General features: G+C 44.7%; 1 protein-coding gene across 1 annotated transcript; it reads right to left on the reverse strand.

Moving 5' to 3' along the window:
- Positions 1 to 237: 237 nt before the first annotated feature.
- Positions 238 to 2,900, reverse strand: LOC127317922 (pentatricopeptide repeat-containing protein At4g30700). The gene has a single exon (XM_051348522.1). It carries the CDS (start codon positions 2,868 to 2,870, stop codon positions 495 to 497), a length of 2,376 nt encoding a protein of 791 aa, XP_051204482.1. The 5' UTR covers positions 2,871 to 2,900; the 3' UTR covers positions 238 to 494.
- Positions 2,901 to 20,715: the final 17,815 nt, after the last annotated feature.

Here is a 20,715-nt window from a genome sequence, read left to right on the forward strand (position 1 = left end):
CTTCTCTTCTTAATAGATAAATGCAGCTCTCGTGTATGGTTTGGAAAAAAAAAGTCTTGTGTTTTGGCTAATAGCAATTCTGGGCACATTGGTAACCATAGTTGTACGAAAAGCTATATATATATTATTTTCTGTAGCTCACATCAGATGCCAATTGGCACTTCAATAGCGCAATTTAATCAATTACAAGCGTTCTAGTTCCAGTATTATGTTTTTATGAACAACACTGTGGCTGGAAGCAGTTGATCTTCTCTGTAAGCTGGTAAAATTGTAGTACACTGGCGAATCTGTTCCTTGGGTTAACAGAACCGCGGCGCTAGTAGGGAAAGACTGATAATGGAATATGCTGGTCATCACTCGGTTCTCATACTTCTCCCAGCCTCATAAACTTGACGTCCTATGATTACAAAATTCTTTAGCAGAGTAAATACTCTCAAGAGATTATTGCCTCAAAAGAATCGATCAGTCAGCTGTTCAGAATGAGATCAAGTGAATCACCAGTAATCACCACAGGAGCAAACCCCGTCTCTAAAATGGTGAAACCTCGATGCATCCCTAACCACAATTAGCCTCTGCGTCACCTTGGATATAATCTTGGTGGCGTTATGGCAGTCCAGACACACCCTAAGGTTCTTGATGATCCTGATCTCTGTCCCGGGTAATGTATTGAGTAATCCAAAGGCGATTGCCAGCTTCTCGCTGTGCACCTTCACCATATGCTCCTTCTCTTCCTCCTCGACATCGTACAATGCCGCTTCTGTGTCAGCTCGGTACCCAGCCTCAATCATCTTTGTAGTTAACTTCTCCAAGTATGAGTAGATGGCATCTGACTGTGGGTGGGTACGATCACCAGCCATGAAAACATGTGGTTTGTCAGCTATTTCGATTAGAGTGCACCCTGGTGTTTTCACTAGCTTCCTGCTCTTGGCCTCCTGCCTCACCACAGCTGCTTCAGAATACTGCTTCTTTGATGTGTACAGATTGGAGAGCAGCACATAGTACCCGGTGTTCTCAGGTTCTAGTTCAAACAACTTTTGGGAGGCCAATTTTGCAAGGTCGCCATCCTTATGAACCATGCAAGCAGCAAGTAGAGCCCCCCATACGCCAGGTCCAACGGCGCTCTTGGGGAACTCCGAGATGAGGTCAAAAGCCTCACTGAGACGGCCAGCTCGGCCAAGAAGGTCCACCATGCAAGTGCAATGCTCAATTCCTGGAGTGATACCGTAATCACTGGTCATTGACCGGAAGACTGTCCGCCCTTCCTCCACTAATCCTCCATGGCTGCATGCATAGAGTACTGACAGGAAGGTGGAGCTTGTTGGAAGAATGTGCGCATCGAGCATGTCCTTGTAGAGCTTCAATGCTTCAGCACCTTGACCATGGAGGCCATATCCAGAGATCATCGCGTTCCAGGAAACCACATTCTTGTTGTCCATTCTGTTGAAGATGCACCGAGCTTCAGCAATACTTCCACACTTGACATACATGTCAATGAGCGCTGTCATGACATAAACATTGAGCTCGAGGTTCTCGTTGGCGATGATCTTGTGTACCCACTTCCCCAATGACAAAGCTCCAAGCTGTGCACAGGCCGACAGAGTGCTGGATATGGTGAGCGGATTTGGCCGCACATTGAGCGCCTGCATTTGCTGAAAGAGTGCAACAGCCATCTCTGTCAAACCATTCTGGGCGTACCCCGATATCATAGCATTCCATGATTCCATGGTCTTTTCAGGCATTGCATCAAAGGCCTTCCTTGCAGAGTCCATATCGTTCAACCTACAGTACAGAGTGGTAAGAGCTGTCGATACGGGAGCATTGGCATCAAACCCGGCCTTGACAACATGAGCATGTAAGCACCAAGTAAGTTGTTCATGCCCGAATGGACTGTGCACCGGGATCAGTGCCACCAACGTGCTCGAGTTTGGCCTCAGGCCCAAGGCCACCAGATCCTTAAACAGCTCAACCGATGATCCAACCAGGCCATTAACCGAGTAGCCAGAGATCAAGGCATTGTACGCCACCAAATCTGGCCCCGCCATTCTGTCAAAGAGACTCCGCGCACAATCCATGTCTCCGCACTTGGCATAAAGAGAGATAAGCCCAGTGACAACATGCTCGTGCTGCGCCAGCCCACACTTCTCCCCGAACGCGTGTACGCACCTTCCCGTCGTCACATCTGCCACCTCCGCCGCCGCCGGCAGGACCGATGACAGCGTGGTCGAGTCAGGACGCACCGATCCTGCCACTGCCATCCGCACGAAGGCCTCCAGGGCGTCAGAACCGGACAGACCGGCGAGCAGCGTGTTCCAAAGGACAGTATCCGGCGACGGCACCGCGTCGAACACCTTGCGTGCGTCGTCACCTCTGGACAGAATGAAGTAGACCTTGGTCAATGCCGACGCCACGAACGTGTCCCCCGAGAACCCCGCGGCGACGGCTAGCGCGTGCAGCGCGCGGACGGCGGAGGAATGAGAAATGGGATCGCCACGGGAGCAGGAAGAGGTGAGCGAGGTGGCGGCGAAGGCGAAGGAGAAGGAGTCAGGGGAGGGGAAGAGGAGGTCGGGGCGGAGGAACGGGAGGGAGCGGAGGAGGGCGTTGCGGAGGAAGCGGTCGGGGAGCGGGAAGGCGCGGAAGAGACGGAGGAGGTGGCGGGGAGGTGCGCGGAAGGAGGCGTAGCGGAGGAGGAGCGAGGTGGCCGGGGCGGGGTCGAGGGGATAGTGGCCGGAGGCGAGGGAGACGCCGAGGAGCTGGTCGAGGTGGCGGAGGGTGGAAGAGAGGGAAATGAGGCGTAGATATGAGCGCCGGAGAGTGCCGGCGTCGGCCAAGAACAGGGCGGCGGAGGCTGGGTGGTGGTGGAGAGAAGGCATCTGCGCGGTCGAGGCCGTCCAGGCTACCGGGGTTTGTCAAGTGATTTTACCTTGTTAGAACTCTAGCCGTCTGATCGCTGATAGACGGTCGACTGAAGGTACACAAAAACGGTTCAATCTTTTTTTTTGGAGCAACCGGCAGGAGCTCTGCCTATTCATTAAGAAGAGGGAAATTTAGCCGGTTTATAAGGAAAACCGACCGAAAACCGATACAAACTCGACACCCGTGTCCGGTTTATAAGGGCAACTCCAGCGGGGCGACGCATATATTATGTCCGTTTGCGTCGGGCACGGACATAAAAAACGTTCGCATGTCCATATGCGTCTGCCCTTTCTCCAGCGGCAGGGACGCATTTATTGGACCACATGCGTGATTAGAGAGGAGAGAGAGAAAGGTTTATTTGTGTGGCTAGAAATGAACGCATGTGTGATTAAAGGAGGAGAGAGGGCTGCATGCAGCCCAATCGGACACAAACGGATGCGCGGACACGTCCGCAGAGACGCATTCCTGGCGCATATTTGGTCCACGTTTGCGTCAGGACGGACGCTGCGGACGTTTTGCGTCTAGCCGCTGGAGCGCATTTTTTGTCCGCGCAGATGCAAACGGACGAAAAATGTCTGTTTGTGTCGCCCCGTTGGAGATGCCCTAAGGAAAACCAGACAAAGAAAACCTACATGGCGCAGTTTTAAGGAAAACCAGCGAAAACCACACTTGGCCACACGACCTAGCTCAACTAGGTATGAAGCGCCGTCGAATGACACTAGCACGACGAGCACCACGACTGCCCGGGCCACATCCCTGGAAAGGAAGACAGAGCCGAAAGAGACGGCTAGGCCTTTCAAGCTTCGCAGGGAGAGGCAAGCCGCAAGAAGCAAGCCAGCGGCACTCGCACACCGACGGTACCCGAAGACCACGACCCAAACCAGTGGTGCAGGCATCGATAACAAGTGGCTTCCAAGACTCCAAAAAATGACGCCTCCAACGAGGTCACGACATCCAAAGCCGCCGCAAAACGGTTCAATCTTCTGACGAACTATATCAGCGACTTGAATCGAGCTTAAGCTTTTTTAGATGACCTGTAATTTATGTGAACTTGACAACCATTTCTTGTGCATGCTTTGGATCATAAGTCCAATAAATTATAAAGTAAATCCTATAACTATGAATTACAATAAAATCTCTCGAATCCATCCACTAGTAGAAATCGGACATTTTGTCCCGATTCAGAACAGCCTCTAGTCCCGGTTATGTGGTGATCCGGCATATCATTGCATGCTATATTACGTCAGCCGTTGACATAATAGTTATGAAGTACCAATCCGAAAATATTACATCTCTTAGAGTATGCACAACAGAAATATAGCTAGTCCTTTATTTACTCACTTAATATTACAAACCATATATATGTACATCATAGTTGAGCTCCTCCTGGATCTAGAGAGGATAACTCGGTACTTGACAAGGTATTAACTTGTCAATGCCTACAGGTTGTAGACTAGGGTTTAGTTGGAAGTAGAGGGCAAGTAGATCTCGAAGGTTTCAGCCGAAAAGTACTCGACGATTATGAAACTAGGGTTTGGGAAACAATGATTCGATGATTTCTGCGTCCCTCGACTCCCCCTTATATAGGAGGCGGAGCCGAGGGATTCGTGTTGTACAAGTTACAGAGTCCGGGAAGGTTTCTAACTCATACCGCAAGATTACAAATAATACTTCCTATTACAACTCTAACTTTTCTTAATAGTATCTTGGGCTTCCGAATCTTCTTATTCTTCGGGTAATGGGCCTTCAGTAAACCCGGGTACTATCTTCGGCAGGCCCATTTGGGATGCCTATGTCAGTAGCCCCCGAGATTTTTCTTGAATTGTAGAGTCAGGGAAAATCTCCACTGTTTATTTTTATTCGACATTTTAACTTTTCTATATTTCTTCGTATAAACTTCTATATTGTACATGGATAATGGTAGTTGGGGCTAGTTCATCTGACGGATCAGGTACTAGTTAACTGCTCTAGTGGCAATCCGCAAAAACCTACTTCAAAATCACATCCCTGGACATGATCTCGGGATACTGGTGTAAACTTCGACAGGTGCCGCTTAAGGTCTTACCATTCTGTCGAGTCCCAGTAAAATTTATCGGGTACCTAACGCGTCCGTTAGGATTTTTCTTCGTATCTGTTGATACGGATAAAAGTAGCAGAGCGCAGTCTTTGGCGATGCCACGCCTCACAGAATGGATCTGGGGTCTTACCTTCGCAAATTTGCGGCATTCAGAAATTGATCGCAACTTTGGCGTTCTGAGAATATATTGTCGAGTGCTTATTCGGCTGTTGGAATGGCACATTTTATTGAGTCAAAGATGACTTATATTTCTCTCCCGATGGGAGTATATGCAGAGTTATTTATAACTCGAAATATACTATTTTGATCTGCTATCTTTCTTTTTCTTTTTCTTTCTTTCTTTTTCATAATTTCATCGGGTACGCGAACAGCGTTCCCGATGGGAGTAGCCCCCGAGGCTACAGCCAAGGACTTGTGCTTGGTTGTAGGCTCCACGCCTTATGCCGCTATATTTTCTTCCTCTCCCGAAGTTTTACAATTGCTCGGGTGCGCGAACAGCGCTCCCGATGGGAGTAGCCCCCGAGGCTATGAACAAATACTTGTATTTGATCATAGGCTCACGCCATTTCTATTTTTGTCTTTTTTTTCTTTTTTCCAAAGTAGCCCCCGAGCATTTGATCAAAAACTTGTATTTGATCAAAGGCTTAGCATTACTTTTCCATATCGCCTTTTATGAAACTGTTAAGACAAATTTTTTCTTCTGCCAAGGTGACGTTATTGCTGACGATAGCCACGATTACGAGTTAAAAATCGCGAGAAGTCTCCTCCCACTGCCTTGCGGGCCCAATTGATCCACTATCTTGACACATCGTGCAAGTGGAGGACACACGTCCTCCGCTTTTTCTGGCGCACGTACCGTAACTCCTCCAATGTTAAAATACTTTTTTACCCCCACTTCGACGTGGTTATCATCTGCCACTCATTTTTTCTATCCAACGGTCCGCCGTTTCGCCGCACCTCTATATAAGATCTCCTTCTTCCTCCTCGAGCACTTCCGCTCACGCCGCACCTCTGCTCTCCTCTGCAAAACCTCCTCCTGCGCTCCTCAATCCCCTAAGCTCATCTTCTCAAAGCTGCATTCCTGCGCCATTGTTGATGCCACCGCGTCGTTTGACCAGGCACAGCACGCCGGAATCATCAATGGCCGCCGTGGATCTAGGAACCGCGGAGTGGGAAAGGTCCAAGATTTCCACCCAGGACATCAATTTGCTGAAGAAACTGGGGATCAGCAAGAAGCCCAACGCGCTGAGCTTCCCTAGCGAGGAAAGCTACCCAACCCCTCCAATGGGGTATCGGGTAAGTTTTGTCGACCACCTCATCCGCGGTCTTTCCGCCCCCATTCATCCTTTTCTCCGCGGATTGCTCTTTATTTACGGTCTGCAACTTCACCACCTCACGCCCAATTCCACCCTTCATATCTCCATTTTCATCACCCTCTGCGAGGCCTTCCTTGGCGTCCAGCCTAACTGGGCGCTATTGAAAGGATACGGATGTCGCCTAGAGGGGGGGGGGTGAATAGGCGATTTAAAACTTTTACGAGATGGGCTTAACAAATGCGGAATAAAACTAGCGTTTACTATGTCAAGCCCAAAGCCTATATACTATTGTTCACCTATGTGCACCAACAACTTATGCTAAGCAATACAAGCAAGCATGTGATAGCAAGATATATATAACTTCAAGCACGATGGCTATCACAAGGTAAAGTGCATAAGTAAAGAGCTCGGGTATAGAGATAACCGAGGCACGCGGGAGACGATGATTTATCCCGGAGTTCACACTCTTGCGAGTGCTAATCTCCGGTGGAGAGGTGCGGTTGCTTAGTGCTCCCGAACGCCACAAGAGGCTCACCTTGAGGTGTGGTTGCTCGATGCACACCAACGCCACAAAGGCCTCACCCCAAGATGCGGTACTCACACCACACACCGAACGCCACGAAGGCGCCTCACCTAAATCTCCGGTGACCCTCGCCACAAAGGCCTAGGTCACGGTTCCACTAAGGGATTTCCTTCGAGGCGGAAACCGGGCCTTACACAAAGATTGGGGCACACATCCACAACTTAATTGGAGGCTCCCAACAAACCGCCACAAAGGCCTAGAATCCGTCTAGGGTTCCAAGAACCCAAGAGTAACAACTTCCTTGCTTTCACCTCCACGAATCACCGTGGAGAACTCAAACCGATGCACCAAATGCAATGGCAAGAACACCACAAAGATGCTCAAGTCCTTCTCTCTCAAATTCCAACAAAGCTACAAAAGCTATTGGGGGAATAAGAGAGGAAGAACAAAGAGGAGAACACAAAATTCTCCAAGATCTAGATCCCAAAGATTCACTCACAAAGAGGTGATTTGGTTTGGTCAAAGTGTGGATCTAGATCCCCTCAAACTTTCTCTCAAGTAGATGCAAGAAACATTGGTTGGGGAGAAAGATCTCAAGCTCAAGTATGAACAACAATGGTGGAGCAAAGCTTGAGAAGAGAGGAGGAAGAAGCAATGCAAAAGGTGAGAGAGAGAGGGGCTTAAAAAGGAGGCCCAATTTTTCTGCCCGTTGGAGGCTGCTTTGGGCTGGGAGGGGGAGGCCGGAGGTACCGGCCAGGTTGGGCCGGTACTACCGGCCATGGTCGAGCAGCGCGGCGAGTAGGAGCAGGCCACGTGGCCAGGGTGAGGCGTGGGGCGCGCGGGCCGGGAGGGGAGGCCGGAGCCTCCGACCGGGGTACCGGCCAAGGTACCGCCGGGGCTCCAACCTCCCTGGCACATGTACTGAGCCACAAATGGCTCCCGGGTACCACGGGCGGTACCTCGGGCGGTACTACCGCTCGTGCACGGGCGGTACTACCGCTCGTGCTCGGGCGGTACTACCGCTCAGCCCAAACTCCTCCTTTTTGGCAAACTTAGAAAAAGCATAACTTGAGTATCCGGACTCCGATTTTGATGATCTTGGACTCGTTTCGAAACTAGTAACAAGCTCTACAAGATCATGCAGGGAACCATCATAGTCCAGCAAAGGAGTATAGAAACAAATGATGAAAGTTTTGACCTATCTAAGAAAGACATACCGGTAAAACCTCCAACCTCGAAAATGCAACAAGTTGCCCAAGCAAAAACCATTCTTGATGAACTAGAGCTTGTCATGAGAATACGCACAAGCTCTAAAACATCACATGGATAAGATCCAAAAAAACAACCAAGAAAGATGATGCAAGGATGCAAAGGTTTGAGCTCTCTCCGAACGATATGATCGAGTTACTCACTCGAGAGCCCTCTTGATAGTACGGCAACTAAACTATAAACCGGTCTCCAACTACACTATGAGACCGGTGAGAAAGAAACCCTATCAAGAGCAAACCTTAATCTTGCGCATTCCACTTGAGCTCGATGATGACGATCTTGACCGCAACAAGATGGAACGCCTTTCTTGCTTGTGCTTGCTGGACGAAATCTTGTAGATTACTCCCCCATAAACCACCATGGGAGAGCTTCTTCTTCGGCGCAACTTCACATATCCATGAACACCATATGGATGGCAAGCTTCAAGCATATGATCTCTTCGAGTTGGCTCATCTTGAACTTGCACATCATTTCTTCATTCTTCATCATGTTGATGTCTTGAGATAACTTGAGGGCTCACTTCATCTTCATCTTCAAGACATACTTGACACTTGATATCCTTCATCAATTTCTTCTTATAACAACCTTGAAGCCAACATATGGTTCAAGCATTGCCTATGGACAACTCCTACAAGTATAACTCAATGCAAACATTAGTCCATAGGGATTGTCATTAATTACCAAAACCACACATGGGGGCTCCATGCACTTTCAATCTCCCCCATTTTGGTAATTGATGACAATCTCTTTGAGAGGGTTTATATAAGGAATTGAAGTAACAAACAAGTTGAATATATAGAGCAAACTCCCCCATAGTATATGCATGTGTGAATGATCTTGACTTTCATTGCATATATTGGCATTCAAGGCCTAGTGGAGTTTCCTCTAAATATTCAACTATGCAAAGCAACAAGATGCAATGCAATAAAGGCACCAATAAAGGCACATGCTTAAGCACAAAGCAAAGACATAACCACATTCCCTTAAACCCTCCAAACTTCTCCCCCATTGGCACCAATTGCCGAAATGGGTGAAAAATTTAGAAGGCCAATATAGTGAGAGTTCCTCCATAGCGTGTGCATTTCTCATAATTTGAGTGGAATCAAATGCACGTATCCAATGACGAATATTCGGAAGGAATCACACTATAGATAGGATCAAAGATTGCAAAAAGATAACAAAGTCAAGAAGCTTCAACGAATGAAGCAAGCAACCAAATGAACCACAAAGAGGATACCAAAAGAAAGATAGATATTATGATAAGATCAAGAAGATTGCTCTAAATAATATGAGGAAGCTCCCCAAGGTTTGTGCACAAAACTAGACAATTTGCATTGGAGTATAAAGTGCACAAACATGGAATCATCACTCCCATAATATCATTCAAAAACAAAAAATACCAAGTGAATCAAACTCTAATGATCACCACAAGATAGTGCACTTAAATCAAATGAGGAAGCTCCCCAAGGTACATGCATAAATTAAAATGTTGTATTTGAATACAATATGCATAACATGGAATCCTCACTCCCTCATTTAAAACACACACATTTGTAATAGATCATAGATAAAAAAATAAGCTTAACACTTGCAACAAACAAATAGTTGAGCAACAAGTAAGAGGCAACATAATAAAAAAGGCTCAACCAAGAGGATATGTGAAAGACACGATAAAGCATATTATAAGACTATTACAAGGATGATCAAAAAGCATCATCATAGTCTTCAATGAATTATATTGCTTAGCATGACCAATCAACACGCAACAAATAAATAAGATATAAAATGGAGATGTATCATCTCTTATGTGTATAAGTTTCTTTAAGTGGACAACATCACTAAGATATTTATCCACAAAGAAACATGCACACACAAAATAGACACACAAGACATGTAGTATGATATCCAAAATGAAGTCATGCAATATACCAATAAGAATTTTTGCGTAATAGCATGGCCAAAGGCTCAATTTTATCTTATTGTACATTCATGAACTTCAACCACAAACACATCAAAGATATCACAAATATCAACACGGGAAAGATGATAGTTGAGATACTTTGAGAGGAGCAACAAGTATCACAAAGAAAGGATACCACAACAAATAACTCAATTTGCACTATCATCGATATTGCACATGTGAGAGCCTTGAGGAATTGATATGCAATAAAATTGCTAGATAGGCATAGTTGGGATGGATGAATCATGAGCATGATTTAGTATAGTTCCCAACAAATGCACTCATCTCAAATTACTCACATTCTGAATAAAGAGGTTTCATTAAGACTTTTGCAAAAAGCACAACATTTGCAAATCAAGAGATTCATGCCAAGATGCAACCATAAGGTTGGATACAAGAAAAGTATGCATGAGAAGATACTTGTTACCACGATAGCATTGGTGTGGATGTAGTAGATATGTGTTCGTTGACCATCCTAGCTTGCCTCAAGTTACCATTGAGTCACCACTTCTTTCCAAGAGTGAGACAAGCATCCAATGCATATCCATTGTACCTAACACAAAGGTAAGTACAAAATGGTCCCCAAACTAATTGGGTCCGAAGTAGTTAGACACACTACAACATATAGGACAAACTCCACAATTCTATGTGCATATAGATATGAAATTGAATTTCATGCACATCTTAATCAAATTAGGATTTGATGGAGTTTACCCTATATATTGGATCAAAGAAAGTAACCCATGCCATAAGATATACATATATTAAATATGCACGCATAATACTTTCAAGAACCAAAGAAAGATACAATTTGGACAAAACACCAAATAAATCAAGAGACAAAGGTTGTCCAAATTATATCAAAGAATCAAATCAACACAAGATTGACTCCAAAGACTTATCTCATTATAAGAAGCTAATTAAACCTAAACACAAAGGAATGAGATAATCAACTCCCAAGAGAGCAAGGTTCCAACAAATAAACCAAACCCTCGAAACTTTTTATCATGGCACAAAGTACCAAAAAGAAAATTTTATGTCTCCCAAAACCAAATTTTTGATAAAGATCAAGAGATGTTAAGCATTCTAATAATATAGAAGAGCTCCCCCAAGTTTGGTGCATTATCTAGGATTTAGAATATGGATACAAAATGCACAAAACTAGGATCATCACGCTACATATATCTACTAAAAATGCTAAGAAAGTTTGAATAGACAACTTAGATCCATAAGATGCAAGGAAGACACATGGGAGTCAAAGCACAACAAATTCATGGCAATAAATAAGGCAATATAAATACAAGAGCCAATGTAGATATGATCAATAAATATCTACCTCATAATAGATTGCCAATTGTCCTAGGACAAGAGGTATTAGGAAATATTTCCCGGTGGTAGTTTGTAAGTATATGTAAGATCATATCTACACCAAATAAAGCATATGGTAAAAGATAAGAGTTAACCATCATGCAAAGAGAGTTTCTTGATAGCTTCAATTAGTCACACCATCATGCAAAGCAATTAATAGTATTCATACCAACATGCAAAGCAATTAATAGTATTCATACCAACATGCAAAGCAATTAATAGTATTCATACCAACATGCAAAGCAATTAATAGTATGACTTGAAGCATATGGTTTTTCCAAAAATGTATTGAGGGACACATTGTGAAAAACCATGCTAAGGACCACTTTCACAAATAAGATCCACAAAGATATTAGCAATGAAGCCATTTAAGCAAATTGGAACTTGTTTGAGAAAACATGTCACATATGAGAGATAATTTACAATATCAATTCTATGTGACACAACCTCAAATGTTCACATTTCCTAGGATTGTAATATGCACAAAGCTTATTACTCCCCCATAATGTGATAAGGAATTTATTTTCACAAGAGGCAAATAAGATCCAACTAGAGATATTAATGAACATTAGAATTTGAATTTCTCATGAAGATGACATACCACATAGAGACTAGATAATCTTGCAATGTCAATTCTAAGTGATATTCCTCATGTACACACATTGTTAGGATTGTGAAATTCCTAAAGGCATATCACTCCCCCAAAATGTTATAGTCCATTAATCTCTCATAAGAGCCATATAAGATACAACAAGATGCAAAGAGGCTCCAACACAAGCACAAATACATGGTGTGCAACCTAACATACATAGACTTGATTTCTCAAAAAAAACAAGTAGGATGTACAACATATACAAACACATGTTAGGAACAAAACTAACACATGCACAGGGGCGAGTAACTTTCAATATAAATGAGTTGAGCACATGTTACCGCAAGGAGGAACATTGGGTGTATGATAGAAGTAAGATAACCAAAAGACTTGGCTTGAGATAATATAAATGATGAAGATCCCTTAATTCTTCATGATGTAGCCAAGTCTCCAATGCCCTCCAACAAGCACCTATTGATCAAATTTTGGATTGTTGGTCCCCAACTAAGTTGGGTCCTAAGAGGTTAGTCACAATAGGCTTGGCAACCCAAATGGTTCTTTTCTTGACACCACTTTGAGCACCAACATATTTGGCAAACACATTGCCACCCTCATCCTTAAGAAGAGAATAAACATCATCAATGGTGATAGAGTTGGATGAGGTACCAATAGTGCACAAGGAGGAGATGTGGCCCTTCTCACGGCATATGTAGCAAGTTCTTTTCTTCTCCTTCTTCTCACTAGATTTCTCCACAATGGGAGCATTGGCTTGATTCTTCTTGGGAAGTGGAATTTCTTCAACTTGAGGTTGAATATGAGTTTGAGCTTGAGGCCGCTTCCCTTTTTGCTTCTTCTTCAAAGGGCAAGATCTAACATGGTGCCCTTCAATTTTGCACTTGAAGCAAACAATCTTGGCCGGGTCTTTGACTTGTACTTTGCCCTTCTTCTTCTTCTTGTTGTTGTTGTTGGACTTGTTCTTGTTGTTGGATTTGAATCCAAGTCCACTCTTGTCATTGGGGGATTGTTGCACACTTAACATCGTGTTAAGTTTGCATTTCCCTTCATGACTCTTTACCAAGTCGGTCTTCAAAGAAGTGACTTGGGCCTTGAGCTCTTTGATTTCCTCTACATGGTTAGTAACAACACAAGTACTAGAGGAGGTAGAACCTTCATTGTTAGAGCAACAAGGCAAGGAGGATAATTCATCACAAGATTTAGCAATATTATGAGTGGATGAATTACTAGGACTAGCACATGGCAATATAGCATTTTGGGTAGTAGTGCTAGTATCCACATGAGGCTCACAAGATGTTGCTTTAGATATGATAGCCTCATGAGCTAACTTTAGCCTATCATGAGAGGCTAGAAGATCCTCATGGGAGCTAGAAAGCTTTCCATGATTTTCTTCCAATTTCCCATAATTGCAAGTTAGCAAATCAAGTTGAGCCCTTAGCTCAACATTCTCCTTCAAGGTAGATGCTTCACAAGAAGTAGAGTTAGTAGCACAAGCATCATTATCAATAGCAATAGGAGAAGGCAAGTTGGCATGCACTTTTAGATAAGAAGCTTTAAGTTGCTCATGCAACTCGGTGAGTTTGGTGAGCGCACTCTCAATGACCCTTGAGCCCTTTTTGAGTTGCTCAAAATCCTCAAGGAGTTTAGCATTAACAAACACAAGCTTATCATTTTTTAGCTTTAGTTCATTTGCCATCTCAAGAGCTCTATCATGGTTTTCCTTTTCTCTAGACAATTCTAGAGCAAAGGTCTCCTCAAGAGCTTCCTTGATGGTTTGTTCTTCTTCAAGTTCATTCTTTAATGATGCTACATCATCGGCATACTCTCGTTCAAGAGCACCCTTTTTATCAATGGTGTTCTCATGCATCCAAATAAGTTTTTGGCTCTCAATAGCGGTAGTCAAGATTTCAAAGAAGTGAGTGCTAGCAATTTTATCTTTGCAAATAATCTTGAATACACTCTTACCCTTATCGCGTAGAGAGACAACCCAATCCTCTTCTTCATAAACATCCTCATCCTTATCACCATGAGAAGTATGAGGTTCCATGGTAGGAGATACCGTGGAACCCTTGGCCATAAGGCACATATGAGAACCGTGAGATAAAGATGAGGAGTTACTTGAGGCTCCTTTCAAGATCTTGTCTTGACCAATAGAATCTTTGGTTTCCTCTACATTGTTAGACACACAACAACTAGAGGAAATAGAATCATTTTTATCATGGCCACAAGACAATGCAAGCATATCATCATTAGATTTTTTCAAGCAACTTACACATGATATGCAAGGACTATCAACACAAGCATGTAAATCATTTCTAGTGCTAGATGTGTTTGAGTCCGTAGATGAAGCATTGCAATGAGATAGAGATGAAGAATCCTCAATAGAAAGCTCAATATCAACATTGCAATTTTCATCACCACTCACCATATCATTACCTTGTGTCTTGACACACTTTGGTGAAGTGGATGAAGATGAGAACTCATCACGGCCGGAAGTGGAAGCAATGCAATCATCCTTAATAATATTGGACACATCATATTTATCTTGAATTTTTGTCCATAACTCATGAGCGCTCCAAAAAGGCAAGTATGGAAAAAGACCTACATCTCGCAAAGCATTCATAAGAACATAAGAAGCTTGAGAATTGAGATATAAATTTTTCTCATCCTCTAAAGATAGATTTTGTGAATCCATAGGAGGAGAAAAACCTATATCTACAATTTTCTCCATATGAGGGTCAATGTCCCGAAAATGACTAAGCATGCAAATTTTCCAAACATCATAATTTGTGCCATCTAATATAAGACTGTTATCGTGCACTAATCCTCTAGCCGACATCTTTACTCTCAAGGCGGTGAAGCCTAAGAATGAGAGACCTTGCTCTGATACCAATTGAAAGGATACGGATGTCGCCTAGAGGGGGGGGGGGGTGAATAGGCGATTTAAAACTTTTACGAGATGGGCTTAACAAATGCGGAATAAAACTAGCGTTTACTATGTCAAGCCCAAAGCCTATATACTATTGTTCACCTATGTGCACCAACAACTTATGCTAAGCAATACAAGCAAGCATGTGATAGCAAGATATATATAACTTCAAGCACGATGGCTATCACAAGGTAAAGTGCATAAGTAAAGAGCTCGGGTATAGAGATAACCGAGGCACGCGGGAGACGATGATTTATCCCGGAGTTCACACTCTTGCGAGTGCTAATCTCCGGTGGAGAGGTGCGGTTGCTTAGTGCTCCCGAACGCCACAAGAGGCTCACCTTGAGGTGTGGTTGCTCGATGCACACCAACGCCACAAAGGCCTCACCCCAAGATGCGGTACTCACACCACACACCGAACGCCACGAAGGCGCCTCACCTAAATCTCCGGTGACCCTCGCCACAAAGGCCTAGGTCACGGTTCCACTAAGGGATTTCCTTCGAGGCGGAAACCGGGCCTTACACAAAGATTGGGGCACACATCCACAACTTAATTGGAGGCTCCCAACAAACCGCCACAAAGGCCTAGAATCCGTCTAGGGTTCCAAGAACCCAAGAGTAACAACTTCCTTGCTTTCACCTCCACGAATCACCGTGGAGAACTCAAACCGATGCACCAAATGCAATGGCAAGAACACCACAAAGATGCTCAAGTCCTTCTCTCTCAAATTCCAACAAAGCTACAAAAGCTATTGGGGGAATAAGAGAGGAAGAACAAAGAGGAGAACACAAAATTCTCCAAGATCTAGATCCCAAAGATTCACTCACAAAGAGGTGATTTGGTTTGGTCAAAGTGTGGATCTAGATCCCCTCAAACTTTCTCTCAAGTAGATGCAAGAAACATTGGTTGGGGAGAAAGATCTCAAGCTCAAGTATGAACAACAATGGTGGAGCAAAGCTTGAGAAGAGAGGAGGAAGAAGCAATGCAAAAGGTGAGAGAGAGAGGGGCTTAAAAAGGAGGCCCAATTTTTCTGCCCGTTGGAGGCTGCTTTGGGCTGGGAGGGGGAGGCCGGAGGTACCGGCCAGGTTGGGCCGGTACTACCGGCCATGGTCGAGCAGCGCAGCGAGTAGGAGCAGGCCACGTGGCCAGGGTGAGGCGTGGGGCGCGCGGGCCGGGAGGGGAGGCCGGAGCCTCCGGCCGGGGTACCGGCCAAGGTACCGCCGGGGCTCCAACCTCCCTGGCACATGTACTGAGCCACAAATGGCTCCCGGGTACCACGGGCGGTACCTCGGGCGGTACTACCGCTCGTGCACGGGCGGTACTACCGCTCGTGCTCGGGCGGTACTACCGCTCAGCCCAAACTCCTCCTTTTTGGCAAACTTAGAAAAAGCATAACTTGAGTATCCGGACTCCGATTTTGATGATCTTGGACTCGTTTCGAAACTAGTAACAAGCTCTACAAGATCATGCAGGGAACCATCATAGTCCAGCAAAGGAGTATAGAAACAAATGATGAAAGTTTTGACCTATCTAAGAAAGACATACCGGTAAAACCTCCAACCTCGAAAATGCAACAAGTTGCCCAAGCAAAAACCATTCTTGATGAACTAGAGCTTGTCATGAGAATACGCACAAGCTCTAAAACATCACATGGATAAGATCCAAAAAAACAACCAAGAAAGATGATGCAAGGATGCAAAGGTTTGAGCTCTCTCCGAACGATATGATCGAGTTACTCACTCGAGAGCCCTCTTGATAGTACGGCAACTAAACTATAAACCGGTCTCCAACTACACTATGAGACCGGTGAGAAAGAAACCCTATCAAGAGCAAACCTTAATCTTGCGCATTCCACTTGAGCTCGATGATGACGATCTTGACCGCAACAAGATGGAACGCCTTTCTTGCTTGTGCTTGCTGGACGAAATCTTGTAGATTACTCCCCCATAAACCACCATGGGAGAGCTTCTTCTTCGGCGCAACTTCACATATCCATGAACACCATATGGATGGCAAGCTTCAAGCATATGATCTCTTCGAGTTGGCTCATCTTGAACTTGCACATCATTTCTTCATTCTTCATCATGTTGATGTCTTGAGATAACTTGAGGGCTCACTTCATCTTCATCTTCAAGACATACTTGACACTTGATATCCTTCATCAATTTCTTCTTATAACAACCTTGAAGCCAACATATGGTTCAAGCATTGCCTATGGACAACTCCTACAAGTATAACTCAATGCAAACATTAGTCCATAGGGATTGTCATTAATTACCAAAACCACACATGGGGGCTCCATGCACTTTCAGCTATGGAAGCGCATTTTCTTTTGTCACCGTAATGGCTCTCCCAACATCGCCTATAATATAGGCGGCGTTGTTATTTCTGTTCGCCCCACCGTCGATTACTTCGACGTCAAACTTCCTGACTCTGTTCAAGGGTGGCGCAAGAAGTGGTTGTACATTCAGGAAGAAAACCATGGATGTGCTGAAGACAACATCCCTCCCTTCGATGGTGCCGAGAAAATCCTTCGCTGCCGCTCCTGGAACGCAGAGGCTACCGAAGAAGAAAAAATAGCGATAGAAGCCCTGATGACTCGAATCCATGAGTTGCAAAATACTCGCGGCAAAGAGTTGTCAGGTATCCAAATCACGGCATATTTTCTTAGGACTAGAGTGCAGCCGCTTCAGGCTCGCAAATACCCTCTCTGGAAATATGCTAGCGACAAGGACGCAGATCGGTTGTCAGCGGATTTAGAGGTCAAGGACTTAGAAAAACTTGTCCGAAAAATCTCGTCTCTCAGCAAAAAAGATCCTGTCCCTTCTTCTTGCCGTGTAAAACCATTCAGCGCCGCCAATCCACTTCCCAAGGTGACCTTTGTCGATTGATTTGTTATTGCTTTGCTATCTTTTTTGTAACTCCTTTTCTGATATCTACCCCTGTTTTTTGTACAGAACCATCCAAATCTTGTCTCGCTTCCTCCTCTTCCTGAAGGTGGAGAAGTCGAGGAAAGGGCCGTTGTCACTGATGACAACCAAGAGGCCCCCTCCTTTGTGAATGAACCCGTGGATTCTCTTAAATCTGCGGGATCTTCTGAGAAGGATGCTGCCTCCGAAGGCACTGCGTCAGCGCAATCTCCTCCTCCTGCTGTTTCTCCAAGGAACAAAAGGAAGAGGAATGATGTCGATGATTCCGGCACCTCCAAAGCCGAAGAAGTTGGTCCTTCACGTCAGAAGGCAACTTATGATCCATATCTTGAATCCCTCATCAGCTCGTAAGTCACTTTTCTTTCCCCTTATTTCTGTACTCGAAGTTTTTTATCGTATCTTGCTTTTTATGCTGTCGATTTTTAATCGCAGTGATGATGAGGAAGAAGTACCGACTCTTGATGTGGCTGCTCGAACGAGCATGTCACATACTTTAATTGTTTCGGAGACGCCAGTTGAGGGAGAGGAATCCTCGCCTCCTCAACAAAACGTTGGCGCCACCACTCCTCCTTCAAGCCCTCTTGTCCCTTCACCAAAAAGGACAAGGGTTGAAACAATCCCGGAGCCTACCCTCCAATTGGGTAGCTCCTCCAATTCTCTCTTGGATGATGTAAGTTTTTTGGTTTTCTTGTCATTATCTATATTTCCTCTGTTTGCTTTTTCATGCCTTCATATTTTTCCCATACCGACGTTTTCTCTCTTTGTTCTTCTTTGATAGCCTATGATCAAAGAGCTTGTTCGCATCGGTGCCCAATTCATTGGGTACCGCGAGTATGCCAGCAAGACTGAAGGTAATAACTTTTTTGCTGCCCCTTGTTTATAGCTTCTTGCTCCTATGTTGTCACCATTTTGATGATTCTTTACTATTTTGGCAGAGAAACTGGCAGAAGCCAACAAGCTTGTCGACACACTTGCTCAGAAACTGGAGCAAAGTGAAACGGCTCGCAAGAAAGCTGAACTTGACGCTGGCCAAGCTAAAGCAGAGGCTGAGAAGGCCAAGGCAAAAGCTGCTAGTGTCGACGATCTGCAAAAGAGGCTTGATGATGCCGAAACTGCTTTAAACGAGCACAAGGCCGCACAGGCTACTCGTGAACAGGCGATCATTAAGCGTTTGAACACGCAGAATCGACGCTTCCTTGGTAACTTTGTCAATCCCTTCTATCTTTCTTAGGCTTGCTTTTTCTTGCTTGCTGTCGACCAACATATATTTTCTGCGGCAGGTAAAACAAACCAAGAATTTGATCTAGAAAATCCCGCCGATGATCCTCTCCTTGACGCACTCTCTTATCTGGAGTTTCATGGAACCGAAGTTCGCGAGGGCATGGCGCATGCTGACGCAGGATTATCGAGTCTGTTCCCCTACTTCTTCCCGAAGAAAGAGGAGCCCAAGACTTTTCTTGCCCTTGCCAAGAACTTCAATCCACCGGAGGATCTTGGACTGAAGATGCGCCAGGAGAACATGAAGATTGCTGGCGAGAGCACCGTTGCCTTGGTCGCTGACACCAAAGAACCGTTGGACTGGATGAAAGTTGGCGACACCGAGCAGATAGAACAAACTAAATGGCGGTCGTTGATCAAGGCGGCGAAGCCCAACACGAAGAAAATTCTGGCCTATCTCGGGATCAAGCCATCTGCAACTCCTAGCTCATCAAGGCCGGAGGTCTAGTTGAATGCCTCTTCTTTTGCTTTCTCTGTTTCTTTTGTTATTGTCGCCATATTAGCTTTGGCGACAATTATCTTAGTAGTCCTTTTGGAGAACTCCTTCTGTAATATCTATGTAATTTTTCTGGAAATTAATGAAATTCTCCCTTGCCCTATTATTGATCCTGAGACTTTCTTTTCCAGTTAATATTTGATAACTACTCCGCCAACCCTTGTTCTGCCGATACTTCACCTGCTTCTTCCTTCTCGAAGAAAACGCTAGTCGATGATAACCTCATCGAAGGTTCTGCAAGCAAACATTTGTCGCAAGATTTGCAAGAACTTCGACAACAGCTTCAATCCATGAAAAAGCAAACTCTGTCAATGATGGAACAATCTCGAAAAGCATCTGAAAGAGAGAAAATTGCTCTCCAACAAGCCAAAGAGGCCATAGCTGCCAAGGATGCTGCTGTGTCGGAAGCTGAAAAGGCTTCTACTCGAGAAAATAGCATGCTCGAGCTAATGTCTGAAGCTAGCACGGATATGCTAGGTATGTTTTTGCAACCTCATACTACTTCTTTTTTACTTTACTGTGCCTCCCCTTAAATTTCTTGCCTTGCCGCTTAATAGGATCTGTTCTTGACGCTGCCGCTGAAGATGAAAGAGTGAATGTCAGAACAAATCTTCTCGTCAATCTTTCTCTTAACCATGGCTGTCTGTTCTGGGCCACCCCTGAACGGACCCAACAAATTGTTAGGTTCCAAGATCGCGCCTGCCAGGTGCGCGAATTTCTCAATTTTTGCACGAGAACCTTGACCCTGGTTTACAAGACTTTATTTCCTCGAGATGAAGCTCCAAAAACTCTTCCTGGACTGCTAGAGAAATTTAGAGATGCCCCCCGCATTCATAATTTTGTGCGAGCTCAATTGACTGCTAGAGCAAGGTTCGCCATGATTATGATAAACATTTGCCATCCCAAGTTAGACCTGACGAAGATTGTTGCTGATTGCTCGGCCAAGAAATCGCGGCGAAAAAATGATATTGACACAATCAATGAAATGGTGACTCCTGTGGCCGAGTCGATGATGGACGAACTTCTTCGGATGGATTCAGAATTCTTC

This window comes from Lolium perenne, chromosome 7, assembly GCF_019359855.2.
Source record: "Lolium perenne isolate Kyuss_39 chromosome 7, Kyuss_2.0, whole genome shotgun sequence".
Lineage (NCBI taxonomy): Eukaryota > Viridiplantae > Streptophyta > Magnoliopsida > Poales > Poaceae > Lolium > Lolium perenne.